The sequence below is a fragment of the Tachyglossus aculeatus genome, chromosome 11 (genome assembly GCF_015852505.1).
Source record: "Tachyglossus aculeatus isolate mTacAcu1 chromosome 11, mTacAcu1.pri, whole genome shotgun sequence".
Lineage (NCBI taxonomy): Eukaryota > Metazoa > Chordata > Mammalia > Monotremata > Tachyglossidae > Tachyglossus > Tachyglossus aculeatus.
The window spans coordinates 12,368,769-12,396,137 of NC_052076.1; the positions used below are offsets into that span (position 1 = coordinate 12,368,769).

At 49.5% G+C, this 27,369-nt stretch overlaps 1 protein-coding gene across 2 annotated transcripts in view; it reads right to left on the reverse strand.

Annotated features, from left to right (window-relative positions):
* FLI1 (Fli-1 proto-oncogene, ETS transcription factor) overlaps positions 1 to 27,369 on the reverse strand; it is a 166,110-nt gene that overhangs the window by 134,352 nt on the left and 4,389 nt on the right. Inside the window, exon 1 of one of the 2 annotated variants that reach the window (XM_038754762.1) lies at positions 20,620 to 20,721. The exons of the other annotated variant lie outside the window; for it this stretch is intronic. Within the exon in view, the coding sequence (XP_038610690.1) occupies positions 20,620 to 20,637 (18 nt within the window). The 5' untranslated portion in view covers positions 20,638 to 20,721. Of the gene's footprint in view, positions 1 to 20,619; positions 20,722 to 27,369 lie in introns of those variants that run through there. 2 annotated transcript variants of the gene reach the window in all.

Sequence of the window (27,369 nt, forward strand, 5' to 3'; positions counted from 1 at the left end):
TCCCATCCTCGTGTCTCTCCCCACTTCAATCCACACTTCATGCTGCTGCCCGGATTGTCTTTGTCCAGAAACACTCTGGGCATGTTACTCCCCTCCTCAAAAATCTCCAGTGGCTACCAATCTATCTGCGCATCAGGCAGAAACTCCTCACCCTCAGCTTCAAGGCTGTCCATCACCTCGCCCCCTCCTACCTCACCTCCCTTCTCTCCTTCTACAGCCCACCCCACACCCTCCGTTCCTCTGCTGCTAATCTCCTCACCGTGCCTCATTCTCGCCTGTCCCGCCATCGATCCCCGGCCCACGTCATCCCCTGGGCCTGGAATGCCCTCCCTCTGCCCATCCGCCAAGCTATCTGTCTTTCTCCCTTCAAGGTCCTACTGAGAGCTCACCTCCTCCAGGAGGCCTTCCCAGACTGAGCCCCTTCCTTCCTCTCCCCCTCGTCCCCCTCTCCATCCCCCTCATCTTACCTCCTTTCCTTCCCCACAACACCTGTATATATGTATATATGTTTGTACATATTTATTACTCTATTTATTTATTTATTTATTTATTTTACTTCTACATATCTATTCTATTTATTTTATTTTGTTAGTATGTTTGGTTTTGTTCTCTGTCTCCCCCTTTTAGACTGTGAGCCCACTGTTGGGTAGGGACTGTCTCTATATGTTGCCAACTTGTACTTCCCAAGTGCTTAGTACAGTGCTCTGCACACAGTAAGCACTCAATAAATACGATTGATTGATTGGTTGATTGACTTGAGTGGGGGGAGGCAGGAGGCTGGAGGTCAGGAAGGAGGCTGATAGAGTAATCAAGGTGTGATAGGATAAGTGATTGGATTAACGTGGTAGCAGTTTGGATGGAGTGGAAAAGGCAGGTTTTAGCGATATTGTGCAGGTGGAACTGACAAGATTTAGTGATGGATTGAATATGTGGATTCAGTGAGAGAGAGGAGTCAAGGATAATACCAAAGTTATGGGCTTGTGAGACAGGAAGGATGGTGGTGCTGTCTACAGTAATGACTCAGAGATCTTGGGACTGGAAGTCTTTTCCTGGTTAATGCCAGCCACGTAGACAGTGGCTGTGAACACATAGTCGGTAGTTGAGAGCAAAGGTGCTTGCTCTGCACTGGTAGTGCAAGGGTGCAAACAGGTCAGACTTCAGAGAATGACCAGGCCAAAAAGCTGCCATTTTGGATCTTTTCAACACTGAGGGGAAAATCTCAAGTTTTGTCAGAGACCTGAATTGAGCAAGTCACAAATTTGCCCTGGGGAATGGGTACCTGCACTGTGAGAACAAAGACAGTGGCTGATGGCAAAGGAGCTGAAAGCATCTGAAATTTCTAGGAGATGAACGAAGCCTATAGTTGTCTCCAAAAAGCCATGCATCATGTTGGCTGGGTGGCTGGCTGGTCTCACCTAATGGGCTAGAACATGGGCAAAGCACAAGTCCTTATCTTGTGCTTTATCCTATCACCTCCCCCTTTCCCCAACCTTCTTCACAACCTCTTTTGTCCTACACCCACCCCTTCCCCACCTCGCAAAAGCCCATATTTCTTTTTTTTATTATTATGGCCATTATTAAAAACCTACTATGTGTAAAACGATAATGCTAAACACTGAGATAGACACACAATAATCAAATAAGACACAGAATTACAAGCTGAGAGTCAGGTAGAGACAACCTTATCTCCATTTTGTAGATAAAGAAACTGAGGCCCAGAGCGGTTCAGAAATTTGCCTATCACAGCAGGTCAGTCATGAGCTGGGATTAGAACCTGGTTCTCCAAACTCCCAGAAACATGGTCTTTTCCACTTGGCTCTTCATGCTTCCATCCTTTGGAACTCTTATCTTCCGTACTATAGGTCAGGCTGGCAGGGAGGGTAGGCAGGGGGAGGTCCAGGGGGTGGCCAGCCAATCAGAGCTCTAAAGCTACAACCACCATAACCATCAGCACATCCTTGTGACCCACCAACTGAGGGTCCTGTCCCTCCAGTTAGGAAACCCCAATCCCCATTCCTGGTATCACCAGTTTACTCGAGAGTCCTGTGGTGACCAAGACCATAAATGCTTTCTCTGCCTACCCCTCCCAGGAGAACACTGATTCCTAAACACAATCCTTCCCTAGTAGAGAGAACTCATTAGGGCAGCCACCAACGGCTCTCATGGATACCAGATCCAAAGAGGCACAGAACATGATAATAATAATAATAATAGTAATAATTGTAGTATTTGTTAAGCTTTTTCTATGTGCCAGGCACTTTACTAAGCACTGTGGTAGATACAAGATAATCAGGTTGGACACAGTCTGTCTCATGTGGCGCTCCAAGTTGGGCTTACAGTCTTAATCCCTATTTTACAGATGAGGAAACGGAGGCACAGAGAAGTTAACTGACTTGCCTGAGGTCACACAACAGACAAGTGGTGAAGCCAGTATTAGAACCCAGGTCCTTCTGACTCCCAGGTCTGGGTTCTCTCCACTAGACCTTGCTGCCTCTTAACAAGTGTTACAGCAGACTTGCAGCCAGTCATAACATCAGCATATCCAACATGACCTTCCTCATCGTACTCAACACTTTGCAGAAGTCTCTCCAAGTCCATTCAAACCTAAGTGTTTTTCTGGAGAAATCTTGAGTCCCTGCCTCGCTCCAGAACTGTTGTATTACACTCCCAGCTGTGAAAACAAGCACCGCCTCCAAACTCAGGAACTCAGCAGCAGGGGCCAAGGTAGAAGAAGGCTAAGTGTTGGAAATAAAAACTGCAGCCATAAAAGCATCTAGTGTGGAGTTCATCTAGGTAAGGGACAGACCAGCTGAAAACTTTACGTCCGATACCAAACCAGACTCCCTGGTATAAAGCTGACCAAGGATCCTACCCTTCTTCAATCAGACATGTTAACAAACACTAGCCCACCCTACAGGGGAAGAAACACCCTCACTCTCTCCTTTTTAATTCCCAGTTTCCTTGGGGAACTGTGCTTTGGTCAGCCTCTGAGTCCTAGGAAGCTCCAAGGAAGAGCCAGAGGAATTTTGGTGGCTGGATGAACTGCGAACTGTGAGCTCAGAGCTAGGAGGGCTATCGTCTTTTCTGACAAAAGATGGTGATTCCAACACCCAGCAGGCAGTGTCGGTTGAAGAGGAGACTGTGCCCCTCTGATGTTTTTTTTTTTTGATCTGGGACTCTTTATCAATGGCTCCAGCCTGGAATTCCTGAAGCCTCACTCACGTCCTGCCACCGACTTTTACGCAAAACTCTTATTGATTTGGACTGGAGCTGGCCAGGCCAGAACAATGGCAGGATGTGAGAGGGGGGCCAGTCCAGGAGGGAGGGAGTAATGGCTGGTCTCGATGGGAGCATTAGGAAAACTCTCCGTCTACCCAGGAAGAGAGGGGATCTTGAAAATCAAGAGCCAATCTGGATCACTCCATCCCCTTCCTCTCCTCAAGAATACCACATATTTTTTCCCAACATTGGGGTTTTTTAGCCTCAAACGTTTCTACGCAAATTACCCCCCTCACCTTTCCCAAGTCAGCACAGTTTGAATGAGGTTGAATTAATATGAATTACGGTATTTGTTAAGCGATTTCTAGGTGTCACATATTGGGATAAGATACAGGATAGATCAGATCCAATTCCTGTCCTACCAGGGTCTCTCAGCCTAACAGGGAGGGACAGCAGGGATCTTATCCCCACTTTGTAGAAAAGGAAACTGAGGCCCAGAGGGGTCAGGTGATTTGCCAAAGGTTCACATAGCTCATTGCTTTTATGCCTACCAAGTCCATGCCCTTTCCACAAAGTTGCATCCTGTCCTGCTTCACCTTTATTTATTCCAGTCCTCTCTCCCAACCTGCCTCATTGTCTCAAAAATGGCATTTTGTGGTTGGCTGGCAGCCTCACCATAGAAAACAGCATTGCTGAGCATGCTTCTAACCCACAAGATGTTTACACTCCTATATAGGAGTTTGTTTTTCAAAATCTTACTGTCACACTCTTCACCTGCTCAAACTTTCCTCACTAAATGATCCATGTTCCCAGGTCTCTGCCTTTTTTCTCTCCTCTTTAAAAAATGCTTTTTTTCCACCACTACTGAAGACATCTTCTCTGTTTCTAATTCATTGAACAATTAAGTATGCAAATGTTGGAACATTTATTAAACTCTGTGAACTTCTAGGGGAAGAAAAAGAAGGCTGCGAAGAGTCTGAGACATCAAACGGTTCTTACGAAACTGGGACTTTGAGCTTTTAATTGGAAGTGAATCAGAAACAGACAGCTGAAATTTCCCATGAAATACACAGGGGGGTTTGAAAATCAAGGAAAGAGGTGCCTGAGGCAGAGCATGCTTTAGGTTTGACCAGGCTCCAGGCATTTGGAAGGATACTTTCTGTCTGATGGGTTCCAGTCTTCCAACACCCAGACTCTCCCATCCTCATTAGTAAAAGACCAGCTCTTGAAGATACCCTTTAATGTTTAATGTTCAGGGTCAAGATCCCAGATTCTCCCATCCTCATTGGTAAAAGAGATCAGTTCTTGAGAAAACCCCTTCAGTGTTCAGTGTTCAAGGTCAAAATTCCCAGGCTCGCCCATCCCCATTGTTCAAGACTAGCTCTTGAAGATGCTCTTTTACTTTTCAGTTTTCAAGATCAAGATCAGTTCTTGAAGATGCCCTTTAATGTTCAGTGATCAAAGTCCTGGTCCCCACACTCTCCCATCCCTATTGGTCAGCACCAGGTCTTGAAGATGTCCTTTAATAACCACCATTCAAGGTCAAGTCCCAGACTATCCCATCTCCATTGGTCAAGACCATTTCTTGGGATGACCCTTCATTGTTCAGAGTCCAAGGTCAAGGTCTCCAGACTCTCCCATCACCATTAGCAAAGACCAGTTCTTGAAGTTTCTCCTTTAGTGTTTGGTGTCTGAGGCCCAGATCCTCAGACCAAGGAGCTGACACAGGGAATTGCCTAGCTCTCAGTGAATACAGCACTTAGAGAAGTAGTATGGTCCAGTGCATAGAGCAATGACCTGCGTTCTGAACCCTGCTCCACCACTTGTCTGCTCTGTGTCCTTGGAAAAGTCACTTAACTTTTCTTTGCCTCAGTTACCTCATCTGTAAAATGGGGATAAAGAGTGTGAGTGCTTTGTCGGACATGGACTGTATCCCACCTGAGTAACTTATATTCATTCAATCATATTTATTGAGTGCTTACTGTGTGCAGAGCACTGTACTAAGCACTTGGAAAGTACAATTTGGCAACAGAGACAATCTCTACCCAACAATGCTCAGCACTTAGTACAGTGCCTGGCATATAGTAAGAGCTTAACAAATATTTTAAAAATAGAGAGAAGCCCTTGGACATTCACTGCTGGAAGATCATGGGGAGAATCCAAATTTCAGAGCTCACAAAGAGCCCTGATTCAATCAGCTCTCTCCCTCATTTTTGCATTTTGGTAGCAAAATGATTCCTCAAATATCTGAAACCCTCAGAGGGAGAGATGCAACCTTATTCCTGATTGAATAACCAAAAGCTTGCGTCAGGTTTACACCACCAAATGCTGTGGATGATTATCTTGACTTTTACTTAAAAGAGGCTATTTGCTCCTAGTTTCCCCATTTTTTCACTTCCTATTGCCTACATAGACGTACCCATCTGCCAAGGAAAGTTTGGGTAGGAGTGAGACTACCTTTTCCTGTCTCTGCTGGTCACTCTGGCCTGGGGCCTAAATGAGGACCACTTCCTGCTCTCCGTGTCTGTTTCCTTAATATCAGAGGGAATGTGGAAACCCTGCTGGCCCATCATCCTAAACTCTTTAGGGAAAGGAGATCTGGAAATGCAAGGGGTTCAAGAATCATGCTATCCTTCAAGCACTTGATATTGATCACACAGTCACAGCACTTAAATGTACATACCCCAGTGGTTTTTTTTTTTAATGTCTCTCTCCTCCTCTAGAATGTAAGCTCCTGGTGGGCAGGGAACACATCTGCCAACTCTGCTGTATTGTACTCTCCCCAGCACTTAGTACAGTGCTCTGCACACACTTAGCCCTCAATAAATTCCATTGAGTGATTCCTCTAACTGTTGTCCCAGGGTTCACTTTCCAGGGATACTGGCAAGAATAGAGTTCCTCAGTTGGAAACTTTTAGAGATGTCAACAGTCCTGTGGCAATAGCAACTGCTTTTGGGCACAGAATATTCCCTCAGGAATGGCTTTTAGGATCCTGAGAGAGCAAATTCATTCTCAGAGGAACTGAATGATTTTACTTCTAGAGAGGGGTATGGCCAGAGGAGACTCAGATCCGTCACTATGATTATGAATCAGTGCCTCCCCCGCCTCCCACCTCCACCCTCATCCCCTCCCTCCCCAACATTCATGCCGGGTTAGGGGGAGGGGCAAAGGCAGGTGCTTGTTCGCGGGGGCTACTGGTGAGGAGCAAGAGGGGAAGGGAACTCATTCATTCCATTCTATTTATTTATCATTTACTGTGTGCAAAGCACTGTACTAAGCGCTTGGGAGAGTATGCTATAACAATAAACAGACATACTCCCAGCCCTCAGTGAGCTTACGGTCTAGAGGAACTCTCAGCTCCTTCTCTCTCCCTCACCAGATAAGCCAGTCCTAGCCCAGCCAGTGGGATGGGTGTGGGCTGACCACTCCACTCCAAACATCAGCAGTGGCCACCCTAGCTTATAACAACCCAAGACAATGTACAGTGCCACTCTTGGGTCAGCCCAACAGCCCAGGATCCTGTTCCTGGCCCATGCAAGGGGTGGTTCAGAGTGACCATTTGACAACGGCCATCTTGGATGTCCAAGTTGGGGACGAAGCCTCTAACAACCCAGCTTTCTCCAGTGTGTCTCTAACTGTCCCTCCAGTGCCCCCACGGGGACTGCTCATTTGTGGACACCCCTTCCTGAATTGTTTCAGCCGCAAGACTTCCTGTGAGGCTGGCTGTGGCCAGTAGGGCACAAGGTGCTGCCCAAAAAGGCCAGTGGGGGGCAGGGGGAAGGGGCCCCCACTCCCGACCCTGGCAATGAAACCAGACGCCTGCTGCAGCCAAAAAGCCGGTCAGACCCAAGGATCCTTGGAGGGAGTTTTCTTTGTTCATCCAGAGGAAAAAGGAAATGCTTCAGGAAGCTGCCCTAGTCCACAGGAAGTCTCACTTGGGCCGATAAAAGGAACTGATGTGAAGTGGGTTTGGATGCAGTTATAAGTCAATCAAGCTTGAAAGAACAAGAAGTGCCATTCAGAAGACAGCAGGGGCAGAAGCAGGGACTCAGCCACCATTTCCTTTTCATCTTCTCAGGTTCTGCCAAGCGCGCTCCGATTTGCGCTTTCTGGCTGCCAGTGGGACTTTGAAGGGCAGGGAGGGGGACAAAATAGGTCCCTTCCCTAGTCTGGCAGTACACGACCCCTTCCCCCATCAGGCCTCCCACCTTGAAGCTGGGACTTCTGACAGCTCCCCAAGGGCACCCCAGACCTGTGGCGCCCCCTACAGGCCACTGGAGGAAGAGAAGGTCGGAGCTGTGAGTCCCAACTGCCAGGCACAGACCCCTGCCAGGCCCATACATAAGCCTTATGCATGTGTACAAACCTAGCAGCGTTCAGTGGGTAGGAAGGGGACTGGGTCGCTGAGCGGAGATTTGCCCAAATGATCCAGGGAGTTACCCCATTACCCCACTCCTCTTCCCTCTGTCCAGGGAGATTCGGTCTGAGGGTCTCCCTCCCTGTCAGGATCTGTCTAAGAACAGGTGAGATTTTGCTGCCACCTTCCGAGGCCTCTGGAAATGGGCGGGACGGAGTTTCGGATTGAATCGTGGGGCCTTTAGGGGCTGGCATGTCTTTGCCCCCGGCCCCGAGCCACTTCCTGTTTTGAAGAAAAAAAAACCCAGAAAGTCTTCCCAGAGCTCATTAAGACATTTAGAATTCTTTTTGGACCCCAAATACGTCCTCAAAATATTGTTGGCTGCTTTTTTTTTTAGAGCGAAGTGTCAATGAATCAGAACCAGACTAATTCAATTTCCCTTCCTTTGGGCAGGAGTTCTTAAAGACAGGGGAAAGGACCTCAGGGCCAAGTGGGTTTGGAGTTTCAATCGAGGCCAAGACTTTTGGAAAACAATCTAATGTCCCAAACCCTGGCCAGGCCCTATTCTTAGTTTGCCTTGGTACGGAGGGATTTCGACAGCTCTGCCATCGTCACTTCATAATGAAAACAATGTAACATCGCTCTGGGGTCATGTGACACCTTTCTCAGAACTGTAGTCTCATCGAGAACTCAGGGAGCCGTGGGTTGGGGTCTTCCCATATTACCGATCTGCTCTCTTACCTTGCTGCCTCCATCTCACCCCCAGGGTCGCTCTCTAACTGTACCTCACTTTCGACCCTCCTGCTTCCATCCCCTTGCTCATGTCAGAAGCAACATGGCTTAGTGGTTAGAACACAGGCTTGGGAGTCAGAAGGACTGGGTTCTAATCCAGGCTCCACCATACGTCTGTGGTGTGACCTGGACAAGTCATTTAACTTTTCTGGGCCTCAGTTTCCTCATCTGTAAAATGGAGATTAAGAGTGTGAATTCCATGAGGGACAGGGACTGTGTCCAATCTGCTGAACTTGAATCTACCCCAGTGCTTAGAACAGTGCTTGGCACATAGTAGTGCTTAACAAGTACCATTTGTATTGTTTTACAAGTACCATAAATATTACTATTATTATTATGTTTTTCCCCCAGCCAGGAACTTCCTCCTTTCCCAAGTCCACCAGACCACCACAGTCCCCATCTGCAAAACCCTCCTAAAATCCCACCTCCTCAGGAAGCTTTCCCTGTTCACTCTTCAATACCCTGAACAATACAGCCATTTTTCCCCATATAGACTGTTCGGTCGTTATACGTAGGGAACGTGTCTACTATCTATGTTATATTCTACTCTCCCAAGCTCTTAGTACAGTGTCCTGCACCTGGTAAGTGCTCAATAAATACAATTGATTGATTTTAACACTCCTATATCTACTTAGAACCACCCTCCACACTTGCATGTTCAATTAATCACTCTGATTGTCCTGTTGGTACATACTTTTCCAGACTAAGGCCCCCTTTTCCCAGACTAAGCCCCCCTTTTCCTCAGTTCCCCCCCCATTGCCTGACTTGCTCCCTTTGCTCTACCCCGCTTCCCTGCCCCACAACACTTGTGTATATATGTACATATCTATAATTCTATTTATATACATTTATGTCTGTTTACTTGTTTTGATATGTATATATCTATAATTCTATTAATTTATATTGATGCTACTGGTTTTTGTTTACTTGTTTTGATGTCTGTCTTCCCTATTCTTAGACTGTAAGCCCAGTGTAGGCAGGGATTGCCTCTTTTTATTGCTGATATATACTTTCCAAGCACTTAGTACAGTGCCCTGCACAAAGTAAGCGCTCAATAAATACGATCGAATAAATGAATACTTCCATGCCCACCTTCCCCATTATAGAATCAGCTCCTTGTAGTCAGGGAATGTATCTGGCCTTTGGTGGTACTTTCCTAAGCATTCACCATAGTGCTCTGCACCGAGAGCGTGCTCAACGACGAATACTATTCCGGTCATGAAATCTCCAGAGCTAAATGTTCCAGCCCCTCAGAAGGGAGGAAATCAAGCTCAGCATCATAGCCCAGAACTCAGGCCCTCAATCTCAGCAAACGTATTTCCCACCTGCATGCTGGCCTAGTGTGGCCTAGTGGAGAAAGCACCAGTCAGCGCGTCAGGAAGAATTCGGTCCTAGTCCCGGCTCTGCCGCTAGCCTCAGGACTAGTGAGACCTCGGGAGGGGCGCTTAACCTCTCTGGGCTTCAGTTTCTCATCCGGGCAATGGGTATAATCATATCCACCTCTGCCTCCCTCTTTTGGATGTGGTGAAGATAAAATGAGGTAATAGATATGAAAGTAGTTTTGGGGAAAAACTACTCTCTACAAAGTCAAGGTGTTACTATCATTCGAAACCAGTATATCTTCTCTACCAAGTAATGCCACCCAATAAGGGCAGAGGTGGCATCACCACCATCTTGGGGCAGAGAGAGTGAGGTGTGGAATATATCAATGGCATTTATTTTGGTACTTATTGAGTGTGTACTGTGCGCAGAGCCCTGTACTAAGCACTTGGGCAACTACAGTATAACAGATTAAGGAGACATGTTCCCTGCCCGCAAGGATCTTACAGTATTGAGGAGGAGTGTATAGTCTAGAAGAAAAGGGGAATTCCTTCCTCCGGCATGGGGGTGGGGGTCTCTGAGAATAGGACTTATTTGGGGTGGGTGGGCTACTTGTTACTCCACCCAGACACAGGGAAATGCGTGCATTCCAGTCCTAAGATGCCATGATCCTATAACATTTTACAGAATCACAGAGGATATAATGATAATAGTGGTAGTTGTTAAGCACTTCTCCAAGCACTGTACTAAGCACCAGGGAAGATACAAGATAATCACGTACCCCGTGGGGCTCACAGTCTAAGAAGGAGGGAGAGCAGGTATTGAATCTCCATTTTGTAGATGAGGGAACTGAGGCACAGAGACGAAAAGTGACTTGCTTAGGGTCATATAGCAGCTTGGTTCAGTGGAAAGAGCCTGGGCTTTGGAGTCAGAGGTAATGGGTTCAAATCCTGGCTCCGCCACTTGTCAGCTGCGTGACTTTGGGCAAATCCCTTTTCTTCTCTGTGCCTCAGTTCCCTCATCTGTAAAATGGGAATTAAGGCTGTGAGCCCCCCGGGGGACAACCTGATCACCTTGTAACCTCCCCAGCACTTAGAACAGTGCTTTGCACATAGTAAGTGCTTAATAAATGCCATTATTATTATTATCATATAACAAGTACGTGGCAGAGCCAGGATAAGGAACCAGGGCCCCTGACTCCCAGGCCCGTGCTCTTTTCACTAGGCCACACTGCCTCTCATCTGATCTAATCTGATCTGACTCAAAGCTATGACTCCAGAAAGGTGAATAAATAAATGATCTTTTCTGAAATAATCCATCAGTAGGATTTATTGAGCAATTCCTGCCCCACACCAATAACAATTGTTCTTTTTCTTCTCATTAATAACAATAAGAATAATAAGAAGAAGAATTGTGGTATTCATTAAGTACTTACTATGTGCCAAGCACTGTGTTAAGCACTCAGCTAGATACAAGATAAGCAGAATGGACACAGTCCCTGTCTTACCCACATGGGGCTCGAAGCCTGCCTGCAGAGCACTGTATTAAGTGTCTGGAAGATTAGAATACAATTAGTAGAAACGATCCCTGTCTTCAAGGATTTTACCATCTAGCAGAAAGACGAACAGTAAAATGAATTACTAGTCAGAGAATAAATTGGAGTACTTCACCTCTCTCACTAGCTTTTTCAATATGAATGTGAAATTTAGATAGACTGATAAACAGATGCAGTGCGTATCTTTAAAAGTGAAACTTTATGCAAAGCTTTCCAGCAATCTGAATTTACAGAACCTATATAATTATGGTAATTATGGTATTTGTTAAGTGCGTACTGTATGTCAAGCAATGTTCCAAGTGCTGGGGTACGTACAAGTTGATCAGGTTGGTCACGTGGGGCTGACAGTCTAGGTAGGAGGGAATGGGAGGGAATCCTCATTCCATAAATGAGGTAACTGAGGCATAGAGAAGTGAAGTGACACACCCAAAGGCACACAGCAGACAAATGGCAGAGCTGTGATTAGAACCCGGGTCCTCTGACTTCCAGGCCCATGCTCTTTCCCCTAGGCCACGCCGCTTGGCTAAATATAAAATGCCAGTTTCTTATTATACGCACATTGTATGAAAGATGCTATACAAATATGGGCTGGCCGCAGCCAGAACCCCTCCTACCTACTCTATATGCCTACATATCTACGTCTGTATATACATATACAGTATATTCAGACAGTAAAGCTATGTTTTTGGAATGTTCAATGTCTAACTTCCACCCACAAATGTCTGGAAATTCAAGGTTAAGGCTCCCAGGACACTATTAACTTCAACCCCTGCATGTATGCGCTGCAATGGGACATAAAGGTCTTTTATTCAACTGGACACATAACTGGTATATGAGACCTGCTTTGGATAGGGATTTTGTTTTATAAATATGGTTCACTGAGGGGTGACGTGAAAATACTTCAGACTGAAGCATTTGGTGCCAACTGAGCTGGCTGGGAGTTTCAAGGCCCTCCTTCTGAAATCTCATCTCCTTCAGGAGGCCTCCAGTGATTACCCTTTCATCTCCCCAATCTGTTCCTCCCCTAATGCCGATAAAGCAATTGTACGTTTTGGGCACTTGCTGCGCACAGAGCACTGTACTAAGCACTTGGTAGAGCACAATGTAACAGAATTGGTAGACACGTTCCCTGACCACAAGGAGCTGAGAGCCACTTCAGGATGGAGCCATTTATCTCTCAGTGGTCTCAATGTTCATATCTTCAAATTCTGCTCCTGTCATTTTAGACTCTGTTTCTCCTCCTAGATTGTAAACTCCTTGAGGGCAGGGACTATTGGACTATCCCAAGTGTTTACTCCAGTGGTCTGCACAAAAAAGGTGTCCAATAAATGCTCAGGATTGATTCCCTCCACTGCTGAAAGCTGGGTATTTGAGCAATGCTTCAGAGTTTACTTATTTTTTTATGCTTTTTTATGGTATTTGTTTTGCACTCACTCATGGCCTAGTGGATAGAGCATGGACGTGGGAGTCAGAAGGACTTGAGTTCTAATCCCGGCTCTGCCACTTCTCTGCTATGTGACCAAGTCATTTCACTTAGTGCCTCAGTGACAACACCTGTAAAATGGGGATTCAGACTGTGGGCCCTATGTGGGACATGGACTGTGGCCAACCCAACTTGCTTGTAGCCAGCTCAGAGCTTAGTAAAGTGCCTGGCACATAGTAAGTGCATAATAAATACCACAATTATTGTTATTGTATGTCAAGCGTTGTTCTTAGCTCTAGAGTACAGGTAAAGTAAGTGAGGCACAGAGAAGTTAAGTGATTTGCCCAGGGTCACACAGCAGACAAGTGGTAGAGCCAAGATTAGAACTCTGGTCCTTATGACCTCCGGGCTTGTGCTCTAAGCACTAGGCCATGCTATTTTACCAGGTATGTGCTTGTTTCTTCAAGTGGTTTGGAAACATCTCTGAACCCCAGCTGAACCATCAGGATATTCACTAATTCCAAAATTAGCTCCAGTTCCTGCCCCTGTCCCTGCTTGGGAAGGTGAAGAGAGGCTGGTTAGGAGCATCCTTACCACTAGTAGCTGAAGGGGAGGCAGAAGAAGGGAGCTCAGAGGCACACGCCTTGGCTAGAACCTCGCCACAAATCCGATTTGAATTTCGGAGAAGAGTTCAAAGGGAGAAATTTTCATAATTGTTACCAGTTGATTCATTCTCTTCAGGAAACTGAGTTGTAGCCCAGAAACTGATGATTAAATAATCAAGATCAATTAGTCCCCATGAAATCCTGAGGCTCTGAGGAATAGAACCCCCTGAGAGCAAAGAGGATCCACCCATTTTTATGTGATAGATTGGTAATATTTACTGAGTGCTTACTGTATGCAGAGCACTACAAATAGCACATAGCCCTCTATCAGCAAGGTAGAGAACTTGGAACACATCCGTGTAGTGGGGTGAAATAAGTTTTCATCCCATTTAATGAACAGATGTTCCTGGAGGCAGCCGATAGCAGCCGGGCCAGGTTGTCTGACAAGTCACTTGAGTGTCAGAAATTTCTGAACTCTAATTTTGACTTTGCCCCTAACTTGTGTTGTCCTAGATAAGTCATCGTTTTGGTCTCCCCTTCTCTCTCTCTCTCTCTCTTGCTCTCTCTCTCCCTCTCCATATCTCTCCCCCTTCATCCCCCTCTCCCTTTCTCTCCTCTCACTCACCTTCCCTCTCTCCTCCTCTTTCCTTATCCCCTGTTCTATTCCTCTCTTCCTCTCTCTTCCTCCCTCTCCCCTATTCTCTTTTTCTTCTTTTCTTCTCTCCTCCCTCTCCTTTTTCTCACAAATCTTTTCCTTTCTTCTCCTTTTTCTCTTCCTCTCTTCTTTTTCCCTCATCTCCTCTCTTCACCTCTTTCTCTCCCCCCACTTTTCTTCTCACCCTCTCTCCTCTTTCATTCTCTCTTCCCGGCTCTCCCCCTCTTTCCTTCTCCCTAGCTCTTTTCTTCCTCCCTCTCCATTAGCTTCTATTTTCTTCTCTCCTCCCACCTCTCATTCTCTCTTTCCCTTTCCCCATCTCCCCCTCTCCTCCTCTCTCTCTTCCCCCTCCTCTCTCTTTCTCTCACCCACTGACCTCTCCCTTTGTCTTCTTCTTTCCCTCTCTCTTCCCCTCTCTTTTCCTCTCCCCTTCATCTCTCCTCTCTCCCACTCTCCTCACTTTCCTTCTCTCCTTCCTTCCCTCTCTCCCCATTTTCCCTCTTCTCCAAACTTTATCAGTCCCTCTTCCTCAATTTCTTGCCCCTCTCTCCTCTTTTTTCTCTCCTCCCCTCTCTTCTTTTTCCCTCTCCCTCTCTTGTCCTCTCTTCTCTCTCTTCCCCCTCTTCCTCTCTTCCTCTCTTCTCTCCCACTGCCTGTCTTCCTCTCTCCTCTATCTCTCTCCTTCTCTCCCTCAGTCTCTCGTCCTCAGTCTCTCTCCCCTTTTTTCTCACTCCCCCACTCTTTCCTCTCTCTCCTCTCCCCATCTCTTCCCTTCTTTCCCCCTCCCCTCTCTTTTCCTCTCTTCTCCTCTCCCCCTCCCCGGCTCTCCTGTGCTTTCTCCTCTCTTCCCCTCTCTTCCCCCCATCTCTCTGCTCCCTGAAGAGAAAGGTGACGAGAGTAGTGTTTTATCTTCCTGGTGCACTACATGAATCAATTCATAAATTGTCACCAAGGGTGCTGAGCTCTGCCACAGGACTCTAAGGAATGGAAAACGAAAGTAGGTGTTGCCCTGGTTCCTGCAAAAGGACAGAAGAGACACCTGGCAGGAGCTCTGTGATTACTAAAAAGCACTTTTGGGTGGTTGGAGGTTTCTGTGTGAGAAAAACTGCCAATCTCCTTCAACCCAAGCTCCCTTGGCCACAAAGCAAACAGAAGGAGAACTGACTTAGAAAGGCAGTTTCAAGAGAAGACAGAAAAAAGCCGCATTACTCAAAACAAAACAAAAACACCTCTTAATGCCTGAACAACCCTGGCTTGTTTGTGCTGCTCAAAGGAAAAGGTGCACTGGATTTTCCAAAGTCATCCATACTATTGAGCATCTAGTAGGTGTGGAGTGCTTTACTGAGTGCTCGGGAGACCACCTTGGATGTAGGAGACAGGATAGTGGTGATTCTTAGTTCCTCCTGCCAGAAGGCCACACCCATGGGTCAGAACAGACTTGCAGCTCAGGATCAAGTTCAAAGCTTCAGGGAGGAGCACTAAGCTCCCCACCCTGGCCTTCCCCCACGTGGAGAGAGAGCTTCACAAGTTCTGAGGAACTTTTCAATCTTTCCTACTCAAAGCCTACTGCTGGAGCCATCTGAGAGATTGGACTACAGCACCCATGAAGAAATAACGCTTCTGCATGGATTTTTTTTTTTTTGAAACTAGGGAGGAAGCACGATCTTGTGGAAAGGCATGAGACTGAGAGTAAGGAGACTCTGGTTCCAGTCTTGGCTCTGCTCCTTGATGGCTGTGTGACCTTGGGCAAGGGTCTCCATTTCCCTATCCATTAAAATGGGAATAGGATTCCTGCTCCCCTGCTCCACCCCAACCCCAGACTGTGAGCCCCTGTGGGACAGGTGCTGTGTCCAATCTGATTATCTTGTACCTGCCCCAGTACTTGTCATGTGGAAAGTGCTTAATGAATGCTATCCTTATTCAGACCACTCTGTCAGCTAAACAGTTCATATGTGTCAGTGTGGCCAATGGGCATAGAGACCCCTGCCACATTCGGTTTTTGCCTGCCTTTGGAAAAAATGACCTCATCGGGCAGGAGTCTATGCTTCAGGCTTGCTAGAACTCAGTTTACCTACCCTGGTTTTCCCAGATCAAACACCATGTCAACAGTCACCCAGTCAGTAGTCTTTGGGCAGTGGGAGAGGCTCTAGGCTCTAGTCTCTAGGGGGGTCTCTAGTCTCTTGTTTAGGGATTGGGGGAGCTGACCTCTGGCTGGTTCACCCCAGTCCAGGAGACAGAAGGAGGAGGCAGAGCCTGAGGTTCCAATTAGAACTGGGAGGCCAGAAAAAAAAAGAAAAAGAAAAAAGCAGACCCAAATACTTTTGCCCCTCTTCTAGCTTTATCCGGTGATGCATCTTTTAGGGACATGGATCCCTAACTTTAAAGGACCAATAATCCAATGGGGGAGACAGGCAGACAAAAATGGTGTCTCTTTTTAATGGGAGCAGAAGGAAGAAGAAGGATAGAGTGGAAAGCACCAGGGATAAGAAGCTGCACAATGTAAACCACTTTGCTTTCCAGAGGCCCGGATCTAATTCTTCTTCACCAACGATAGGAAGGATCTGGGTTCTAACCTCTGGCTCTGCCACTTGTCTGCTTTTTGACCTTGGGAAAGCCACTTAACTTTTCTGTGCCTCAGTTACCTCTTCTGTAAAATGGGGATGAAGACTGTGAGCCCCATGTGTCACATGGACTCTGTCCAACCCAATTAGCTTGTATCTACCCCAGTGCTTAGTACAGTGCCTGGAACCTAACAAACACCATTTAAAAAAAGGCTCAAGCAGTAAGCTCTGTCTTTCTGACCCACAAACATGCACACAAAACACATGAACACACACACATATATACTCACACATACACATATGCACATGTATGTACACACAGAGACACACAGAGACTAAAGGGGACATGCAAAGAAATTGTGCAAAGGAAAACTGAAGTTGTCTCTCAGGGAAGGATTGGAAGCAAGAATCATTCTACATCAGCTTGGATCAATCTTTTCAATCTTTTTTCTTTTTTTAATGGTACTTGCTAAGTTCATTAATTCGTTCAATCATATTTATTGAGCTCTTACTGTGTGCAGAGCACTGTACTAAGCACTTGGGAAGTACAAGTCAGTCAAGCAGTCAATCAATTGTATTTACCGAGAGCTTACCAGGTGCAGAACACTGTACTAAGCACTTGGGAGAGTACAATATAGCAATGAACAGACACATTCCCTCCCCACAACTAGCTTACCATCTAGAGGGGGAGACTGCCTGCTTATAAACCCCTTCACTGACCCTTCCTCTGAGTCTGCAGTGTCTTTTCCCCTCAGGGTGATACTGACTCCCCCACAGCCCTCGCTGGGAGTCCTGGCTGTCCTGGCCAGTACTGTCAGGCTGTGGGACCCTCAGACCAGCTACGGTTTTGTCCTCGAGGTTCAGCCTATGGGGCCATCACCATGCTTGGGACTCCCGGCACATGGCACTTTCCAGATTCAGGCATCCAGAGCTCCTACTGCCCTTTCTCCACCCTCACGTTCCTCATACACTACTTCCCCATCCAGAATGGGGACCAAACCCTCCAGTGGACAGGACAGCTGTCCGTTGGATGGCTTCCTCCACGGCCCCCCATTGGAGGGTGACTGAAGACCCTCAGGGACTGAAAAGGGAGTTGAGGAAAACTAGGAGACTTTCTGCAAGCAGAAAGCTGTGTCATGTGCCTTTGCACACTGATATGATTGCCAGGAGGAGACTGGTGTGTGGGGTGGAGTTAGAAGAGATTATTTAATCTTCCAATAGCTTGCAATATGCCAAATCTTAGTTTTCTGGTCCCCAGTTTGCCATTCAAGTTTGCCCCAGAAGAGAAAGTTGACTGACACAGGGTGGTCCTGAACACTAAAGCAAAAAGCTCATCAATTCCCAGGACTAACCTAGTGGTCAGTTTATCAGGGAAGAAGAATCCCAGCCTTTTATAAAATATCCCCTGAGCTCTCAACACTTTTCTATTGTACAAAGGGAGGTCCAACTTCGTGAGCAGATTTTCAAAGCCAGTATGGGTAATTGGGTCCTGGGCAGTCAGCTCAAGGACCCCCCCACCCCCACCGTCCCCGTCCCCCTTGCCTGGGGAGGGAGTCAGGTCAGCAGATGTGTGGAGAAAGGAGCTCCTTCACAAAATTGGTGTGGGTGGGGGTAACCCTGAAGAGTCAAAGGTCACACATGAACAGGAAGCTCAAAGGCAAAGCTACTGCCTCTGTGATACACAGGCTGGGCAGGAAATCTGAGAGACACCCCCAGCCTAAGACAAAGGGGTCAGAAAACTAAGGCTCAGAGAAATCTGAAAATATTGTCCCCATGGGTTCTCACCCAAGGAGGCTTTGAGCTGAGAATGGACAGAGAGGCATTCTGCAATGGTCCAGTTTCTTACACTCACCTCACCCCCAACTCCTGAGCACTTATATACATAACCTTATACTCTCGCATTTCCCCTATCAGCAATTCATTTTACTGTCCATCTCCCACTCTAGACTGTAAGCTCCTTGTGGGCAGGGTGACACTGACTCCCCCACAGCCCTTGCCAAGCGTCCTGGTTGCCCTGGCATCAACTAAATCTATTGTTTTGAATTCTCCCAAGAGCTTAGTACAGTGCTCTGCACACAGTAAGTGCTCAATAAATACGACTGATTGATTGATCAGAATATGCTCACTGACCAGGTATCCCAAATAAAGGAGTGAGTACACCCTCATTCTTCACGGAAATATGGTCTCTATAGTTCCCTAAAACATGGCCCTCCTGTGGCTACTGGCTTTCTTTGTTGACTGATGTGCCAGTGTGTGTGTGTGTGTGTGTGTGTGTGCACGCGCGCGCGCGTGCACACGTGTGCGGTGTATCTATAGAGCTCATCTCATACGAGCTCATCTCATACGGGTATTTTCAGACCACAGTTTCCTCTTTACTAAGAGGCTGTGTGCTTCACTTCTCCACTTCTTCTTAGTGGGGAAGAACTAAGATCCCCAAGCTCTGTGGTTGGCCCCCTTGGCCCCGTCTGCATAGACGGGTCTCTAGTCTCTTGTGTAGGGATTGGGGGAGCCGACCGCTGGCTGGTTCACCCCAGTCCAGGAGACAGAAGGAGGAGGCAGAGCCTGCGGTTCCAATTAGAACTGGGAGGCAGGAAAAAAAAGAAAAAGAAAAAAGCAGACCCAAATGCTTTTGCCCCTCTTCTAGCTTTATCCGGTGATGCATCTTTTATCTCTCGCTCCTCCAGTCCCCACCATCGGGTGCCTAAGGGTCCCCTCCTCACCAGCCCAGCCCCTACCCCTTGCAGTTGCTGCAATCTGCCATCTAATCAAGAGATTTCAAGTTCCTGCAGTTGGTGACTTTACTGTGGGTCAGCAGTTTCAGGCTTTAGGCAAACAACCACTCCCCGACACCCCAAAGTCTCCCCCTCCCACCCACCATGGAATAGGCTTGTCTGGAAATTAGGCAACCCCTATGTCTCCAGGCTCTGTCTAGAGTGTCCTGAGAGAGACCCAGGCTGGGGTAAATTCAGACCGAGGGCCAGGGACACAAACCCACTATCCTTGAGCTGGTGTAGACCAGGCTTCTCTCCTTTTGACCCCACTGGGATTGAGTGGCTCCATCCTACCTTAGGGAAAGTCCTCACCCCAGGATTAATGGGCAAAGTGAGGTGTCCCTTCCCTGTTCCCAGGTCCGTCTCCCACCACTCCCTCCCCGTTCTCCTACGAAATTACCTCCACACTCTCTCTCCGCCTCAACATTCGAGCCCCTTCCTTCTCCCAGAGACCCCAGTTTCTGAACTGTGCAGCAAAGAGCAGGGGTGGAGTCTGAGAGGGCTCGGCCTCTTGCTCTGCTCCTCTGCTTCTCTTTGGATTGTGCAGACTCCCCCAAGTGCTTAGTACAGTGCCGCGCACACAGAAAGGGCTCAATAAATTGATTGATTGATTTGAGACCCGCCTCTAAAGCCCCCTGCTCTAATTCCCCCAGTGCGCGCACACACACACACACACACGCACACACACACTCACTCATACAGACACACACACGCACACACACACACGCACACACACACCGTGCTGGATTCAGCCCTCATCTCTGGCCCCTGGAGGCTTCACCCGACAGCGCCCGGGGCCAACTTGAGAAAATAACCCAGGGCGCTTCCCCTCCTATAGCGCTCACACCCACAAGGCGTGGGGGATGTGAAGGGGGGAGAACCGGAGCCGGGGAAGGAGAAGTCCTGAATAACCAACCAGGACGGGGTCGGGACACCCCGAAAATCCCGTCCCCGGCCGGGGAGGACGGTGAGGAGGTGGGAGGGGTGTCGCCCAGGACTGACATGGAAACGGAGTGGCCAGGGGCCGGGTGGGAGATGCAGGACCGGCCAGGGGCTGTGCCCCCTCCTCTCCGAATAACGGGGCTCCGCGTCCCCCCAGACATCCCCTCCCCACCGGGGTCCGGGAGCGAGGGGGGCCCGGAGGCCCACTTTGTGGGTGGGGGGTGGCACCCATGACGGACAGCGCCCCGAGCCCCCTCCGGAAGGGGAAGGGGCGCTCAAAGGAAAGCAGGAGGACCGGGGGAAGGAGGGGACCCCGGAGTTCCCGCTTCTCCAGTCCAGCGTCCCCCTTCTGCTGCCGACCTCCCCCCGCCCCGCCCCCAGGCGTCGCCCCCACCCCTCCATCGCCCCCTGACCCTTACCTTAATGGTCCCGTCCATCTGGCTTGGTCTGCGGCCGAACCCCGCAATATTCCACACATTGACCCGGTTTGAGGCGACCCGGCCCCTGCGGCCCTGGCGAAGCCCCTGGCCGCCCTCTCCTCTCCTCTCCGGCGCCGGGACCCCCGGGACCCCCGACCCCCGTAGCCGGAGCCCGGCCCTCTCCCCTCACTTGCACGTTTGTTGTTGTAGCCGAGCGAAAAGAGACAGTTAACCGGATGAAACTTTTTTTTCAGCTAATTTTGGGAAGTGACTTCACTTTGCAAATTCGAAAGGAAGTCCTATCTCTCGCTCGCCCTCTCTTCTGTCTCTCCGTCTCCCTCTATCTCTCTGTGTCTCTCCGTCTCTAGCTCGGCATCACACCCTCGATGTATTTATTGCACACAGGATACTCGGTCCCCTTAGATAAGGCAAAACTGCAACAATGACTTTTTTCCACCCGCTCCTCCTCTCCGACCCCACAAACTTCCCCTCCCCCTACTTTTCTCCCCCCCCACCCCCACCCTCCAAACAACCACACTTGTGCCCCTGGACCCCGGCTACCTCCCTCCTTCTTTCCCGACCTCGGATCCCCCCCACTCCCCAATACACACACTCCCCCCCACCCCACCAGCCCATTCACCTATCACGAGTTTCCTCCAGAAAAACCAGGGCGAATGAACGTATTTTGCAACGTTTCTAGAACTGTTGGCCAGGAGCTGCTCGCCTGACTCACCCGCTTTCCGCCTCTTCCCACAGATATTTTCATTAATGTTTTTTCCAGCCGGAGCGAAATTACTTGGGGCGGGGCGGGGGGACACGGGTAGGATCACTCGGGCCGATGGGGAACCGGGGGCAGCAGGAAAACTATTAGACTCGAAGTGGAAGGAAGAAGCCAAGCTCCAATCCCTCCCTCCCCCCACCCCCCACCCCCCAGCCTTTGACTTCTGAGGGTCCCGGACCCTCAGAGCGCTGGATGAGTGTTGCCCCTCACTCCCATCCCTGCTGGGACTTTTCATCTTTCCCCTCCTCTTTCCGTCCCCTTCGAGCCCAATCTGCCTGCACTGGGATGGGAACTTCATTCCTCTCCCAGGATTATTATTATTTTTTTTTTTTGGAGGGATGGGACCGTGGGCCTGGAACCCCCCCCCCCCAAAAAAAAACCTCATTCCCTTGAACCCAAATGTCATGTGTTTGAAGTAGCATGGCGCAGTGAATAGAACACGGGCCTGAGAGTCAGAAGGTCATGGGTTCTAATCCCGACTCCGCCACTTGTCTGCTGTGTGACCTTGGGCAAGTCATTTCTCTGGGCCTCAGATCCCTCTTCTGTAAAACGGGGATTAAGACTGTGAGCCCCACGTGGGAAAACCCGACTACCTTGGATCTACCCCAGCGCTTAGAACGGTGCTTGGCACATGGTAAGCGCTTAACAAATACCATCATCACCATTATTATTATATCATGTTGAATTTCACCCCCTAGATCTTCTAGGGGAGCTAAATTCCTTCCACCGAAGTCTCTCGCGTCCTAGACGCGGAAAGACGGACAGAGAGGACTGTAGTTCTCTGTGCCTCGGTTACCTCCTCTGTAAAATGGGAATGAAGGCTGTGAGCCCCACGTGGGACAACCCGTTAACCTTGTATCTACCTCAGCGCTTAGAACAGTGCTTGGCACATAGTAAGTGCTTAACAAATACCATTATTATTATTATTGTTGTTGTTAGTTTCAGGGCAATCTCAGTGAGACGTGGCCAGGCTTTCCCCTCCTTGCCAGAGACGATCCTACCAGCCCCTGTCAGTCTTCGCCACTCCTTCACCTGGGAACCCCCTTCTCCACCCAACCCCAACCAGGGATGGAGAGAGAAAACCCAGACAAATCAACGAAAAATGCTCCTACTAGTCTCACCCCTCTACAACAGGTTCCCGCATCCAGGGCTCCCGGGCCACGATTCGGACTTTCTGAGTTTTATTTAAGATTTCGACCGGAGATGGGAGCAAGGAAAAGAAAAAAAATTCCAAGCGAAATCCGAGTGAATTTGAAAGAAAAAAAAAATTCGACGGGTCTCTCCCTCGCCCCCACCCCTCATTCCCCAGTACCCCTACCGCAGTCGCAATGACATTAATTCTTTATTTCTTTTGAGAGCCGTTGGGGCGGGCGGAGGTCTCGCCTGATCCCGCCCCCTCCCCGAAATGAGCGCTTCATCAGTTCGGCTCCAATTTTCGGTTCGGGATGGAGACCCGGGCCCCGACGGGACCAGCCTTAAGTCGCGACTGTTGCTCTCCAGCGACGGAGGCTCCATGGAGATGGGGGGGGGGGGGGCACATGACCCTAATTGGGGGGTGGGACTGGTGGAGAGGGAAGGGGGGAGAATTTCTGTCTGCTCCCAATCCAGGGGTCTGCTCCGACCTCCCCCGAGACGGCCACATCTGGTTACTGCTAGTGGGGTCAGGTCCGTCTCCCCCCACCCCCCCCTCAACTCCCACCCCCTCCGACCCACCCCCACCCCCCAGCCCGGGGCCGCGAGACCTGTAGTTGAATGAAAAGGACTGGCGGTTAACCCTTTCCTCCCCCCTCCCCGCCCGCTCTCCGGCTTTCTTTCTCCGCGTTTTCACGTGCGTTCCAGAGAGGAATGAGGTTAAGGGGGAAAAGTAAGAATGAATTACATCCTTTCAAAACCCAAATTGTTTCCTTTTCAGCCCGTTCTCCGCCAACCTTCAAATAATAACGGGTTTTTTTCCATAGGAGGACCGAGAGACGGTGTCCCACCTCGACTGACCCCAGCCCCTAATCTCCGCATCCCCAATATTGTTCTAGGAGGGAGACCCGAGTCGGACCCACCCGGGCCCATGGGATCTCCGGGATTCTAGGCTGGGGAATCAGAAGGTAATTCCCCCTCCGCCCCACTCCAGGCATAGACACTGGAACAGATCCGCCGAGAGGGGAATGTCTTTTATTTCTTACAGGACTCGGGAATCTAAAGATCGCTTTGGATTCGAATCGGGAATAAAGACCTGTTCCCAAAAGGTCCCCCGGAAGATGGACTCTCTGGATGTCCTCCTCTGAGCCACTTTCTGCTGCCTTGGACCATCCTAATTGGGGGGAAGAGACTTCTGCATCGAATCTCAGCTTCGTCTCTTACTTCCCCCCTCCCCGTTTAAAGACGGTACCCAAATTCTAACTTTATATACATTTTGGGGGAGAGAGGGATAAAAGTAATAATAATGGTAAGCGCTTACTATGTGCCAAGCATTGTTCTAAGTAGTGGGGTAGACACAAGGTAATCAGGTTGTCCCACTTGGGGCTCACAGTCTTAATCCCCATTTTTCAGATGGAATAACTGAGGCCCAGAGACGTTAAATGACTTGCCCCAGGTCACAAAGTAGGCAAGTGGAGGATCTGGGATTAGAACCCACGCCCTCTGACTCCCAAACTCGTGTTCTTGCCACTAGAAGAGGAGTGGGAGATGTGACGGGCAGAGGGTGATCTTTCCAAACCACGGTGACCGCCCCCCGCATTTCTCAGGTGGAATTCGGGCCCTTTGAGGAAACCGCTAATCGCCTGCTCGTCTCTGGATGGGCCGAAGCCTAGCTCTGTACAGTTTAGGGCGGCTTCCCCCGGACCTCAGCACCGACGGCTGCTGGTCCTTTCGGGCGGAACCCAGAAGGGTTTAAAGAAGGTTTGCCAGGAGGCGGACGCTCCGTTGGTCCAGCGGCGAGGACGACCTGGATACTTCCCCGAGGAAAGAGAATCCCGTCCCGGAAAAATGAGCGGGTGGAATGAGGAGGTGGGGGCGTCCCCTTGACTAAGGGGGCTGGGGTTTCCTCTTCTTACAAAAGGTTCCCGAGTTAACCTCGCCTTTGGGGATGAGCAGGGCCCGACTTCGGCGCCGACGGGGTTAACGGCCGTTGCTTTGGAGACGGGACTGGTCCTGGGTTGGGGGAGGGCACAGAGAGGAGTCGGGGTCTCTCGGGGCCTCCCCACCTCTATCATCCCCCAAATTACTCGCCCTGCCCCGGGGTTTCAGGGAGACCGGTGGTGGGGCAGTGGGGGTGGGGATGAGCATGGAGCCTGGGCCTTCCTTGGGTCAGAAGAGCTTACACTTGAACCGCTTGGGGCGGGGACGCCTAACAGGGCAACATCCGCACTCCGTGCCCGCCTTTATTAATAATAATAATGATAACAGCATTTGTTAAGCGCTTACTATGTGTCAAGCACTGTTCTTTAGAGAGCCAGACCACGCCTCTGAGCAGTTGGGTCCTCTGGGGGAGAGGGGGGACGCGGTCACTCCTCTCCCCTCGCCCCAATTCACTGCCCTGTTGCTGGGGGGCCACGTCATCCCCCAGGCCTGGAATGCCCTCCCTCTGCCCATCCGCCAAGCTAGCTCTCTTCCTCCCTTCAAGGCCCTATTGAGAGCTCACCTCCTCCAGGAAGCCTTCCCAGACTGAGCCCCTTCCTTCCTCTCCCTCTCGTCCCCCCTCCATCCCCAGCTTCTTACCTCCTTCCCTTCCCCAGAGCACCTGTATATATGTATATATGTTTGTACATATTTATTACTCTATTTATTTATTTATTTATTTATTTTACTTGTACATATCTATTCTATTTATTTTATTTTGTTAGTATGTTTGGTTTTGTTCTCTGTCTTCCCCTTTTAGACTGTGAGCCCACTGCTGGGTAGGGACTGTCTCTATATGTTGCCAATTTGTACTTCCCAAGCGCTTAGTACAGTGCTCTGCACATAGTAAGCACTCAATAAATACGATTGATGATGATGATGATGATGATGGGGGAGCCCAAGGGAGGTCGGAGATACTGGACACTTAAAACCAAAAAAGGATGCCGGCAGTAGAGGCAATGGCGCTTGGCTGTCAGCTGGACCCTACTCCTTTCTCCCCACTTTCCCAACAAGGGAGCGGGAAGGAGGTGGAGGAGAGGAAAGAGAGGGGAGAGGGCGGGGGGGAGGGAGGAGAGAGGGGAGGGGCGGCAGGGACGGGGGCGGGGAAGGAGCCAGGAAGGTGGGTGAGCAAACGCCAAAAGCCTAGACTGCAGAGTTGCTGCTCCGAGCGTCTGGCCCCTCGCTCGAGGCCATAATTAATTTGAGATTTATTTTTATTGGAGAACTCCAGTCTCGTCTGACCTTAGGCAAACAAGGCCGGGCCAGGCCCCAGGATGCGCCTGAACGCTGGGCCAATACGTTAGCCTGCTCGGCAGGGGCGCCTGCTTTGAATTTGTACCTTAGACTGCATCAACTTGGAGATTTGGAGAAAGATTTAAGGCTCCTCTCCCTTTTTCCGTCTCCGTTAGCACCAGCCATCCCGCGAAGGGATGAGGCAGTGGGTTGGAGGGGCTGGGGCTGGGGTTGAGGGGCAGAAAGACAAGGAGGTGGAAAAAAGCCGTGACTACCCAGGGGGTTTGGGTGTTCAGGGGGGAGTAGCCGTCTTCCCCACCCTGTGTCTCAACCTCCAGAGAAATGGGCAAAACACTAGGTAACAGGGCATGTGTTGGGAAGTGATGGATTGGGGGAGGAAGGATGGGGCTGGGGGGCAGGTTGAAAGCTGTTCGAGAAACTGAGGAAAAAGAAAGGATCGAGAAGAGGAAACAGGATAAAGCAGTTCGCATCTAGATGGGGAAGGAGCGGGTTTTAGGGATTTTCCTCTCTTTCCTCCCCTTTATTTTCCAGTTTCCTTCCTTGTTTCATTTTTTTTTTTAGTGGTACTTGGTCAGTGCTTACTGTGTGCCAAGCATTGTATTAAGCGCTGGGCTAGGTACTAGAAAATTAGGTTGGACACAATCCCCATCCCACAGGGGTTCACAGTCTAAATAGGAGGGAATAGAATTTAATCCCCATTTTACAGTCGAGGTAATTGAGCAGGGATGTTAAGTGATTTGCTTAAGGTAACTCAGTATACTGTGGCAGAGCCAGGATTAGAACCCAGGTCCTCTGACTCCCAGGCCCTGAGGTCTTTTTGCTAAACTAGACCGTGTCCCAGGGTGTTTCCTCACTTTCCTCCTCCCTTCCTGTCACCCACGTAGTACTAATAGCCAGAGATGCCCTCTACTTCCCTTGGCATATACCCATTTTACTGCTCCACCCCAGATGCCCCTGACTCTTGAAAGGGTTTTGGGAGATGGAGAGTTGAGGGGGAAGGATTATCCATCGTCCCTGCTCCCAGCCAGTACGGCCTCTAAAGCCAGCATTGGGATCAGGTAGGATGGTGAGGGAAGAGATCCCAGGCTCCCCACAAATCCAGCCTGGCCAGTCCTGCTGCAGGCTTCCCCTTGCTCTCACACCCTCTCTCCAGCTGTTATCTGAGCCTCGATCCTCAGCCTCTGGCCCAGATCCTCAGTGTTTTGGGTCCACAGAATCCTGGGGCCACAGCATCCCACGTCTAGAGTCCCAGGTCCTCTGCATCTCCGACGAGGGTCCTCGGAGGGCAGAGTCAGGGCCCTGGCAGCCAGCCCCTGGACTGTGCCCCACTGGGAGTCCCGCCTGCTGGGGAGGGGACTGGCAAAAACAAGCCCAAGATTGTCCCCGCCTGCAGACCTCTGGCCTTCATCAATGCACCCCTTTGTGGAGCAACACAAACGTTGTGACTGGAGGGAACTCAACTCCAGAGAAAAAGAAACAGTCCTCCTGCCCTTAATTCCCTCAGATCACCTCCCTACCCTATGGGGCTCCCCTCTCCAACACTCTTAGGCTTTTCTCCTGACCCCACTGAGGTTCCCCTTTCCACCTCTCCTAGGGTCCCTTTC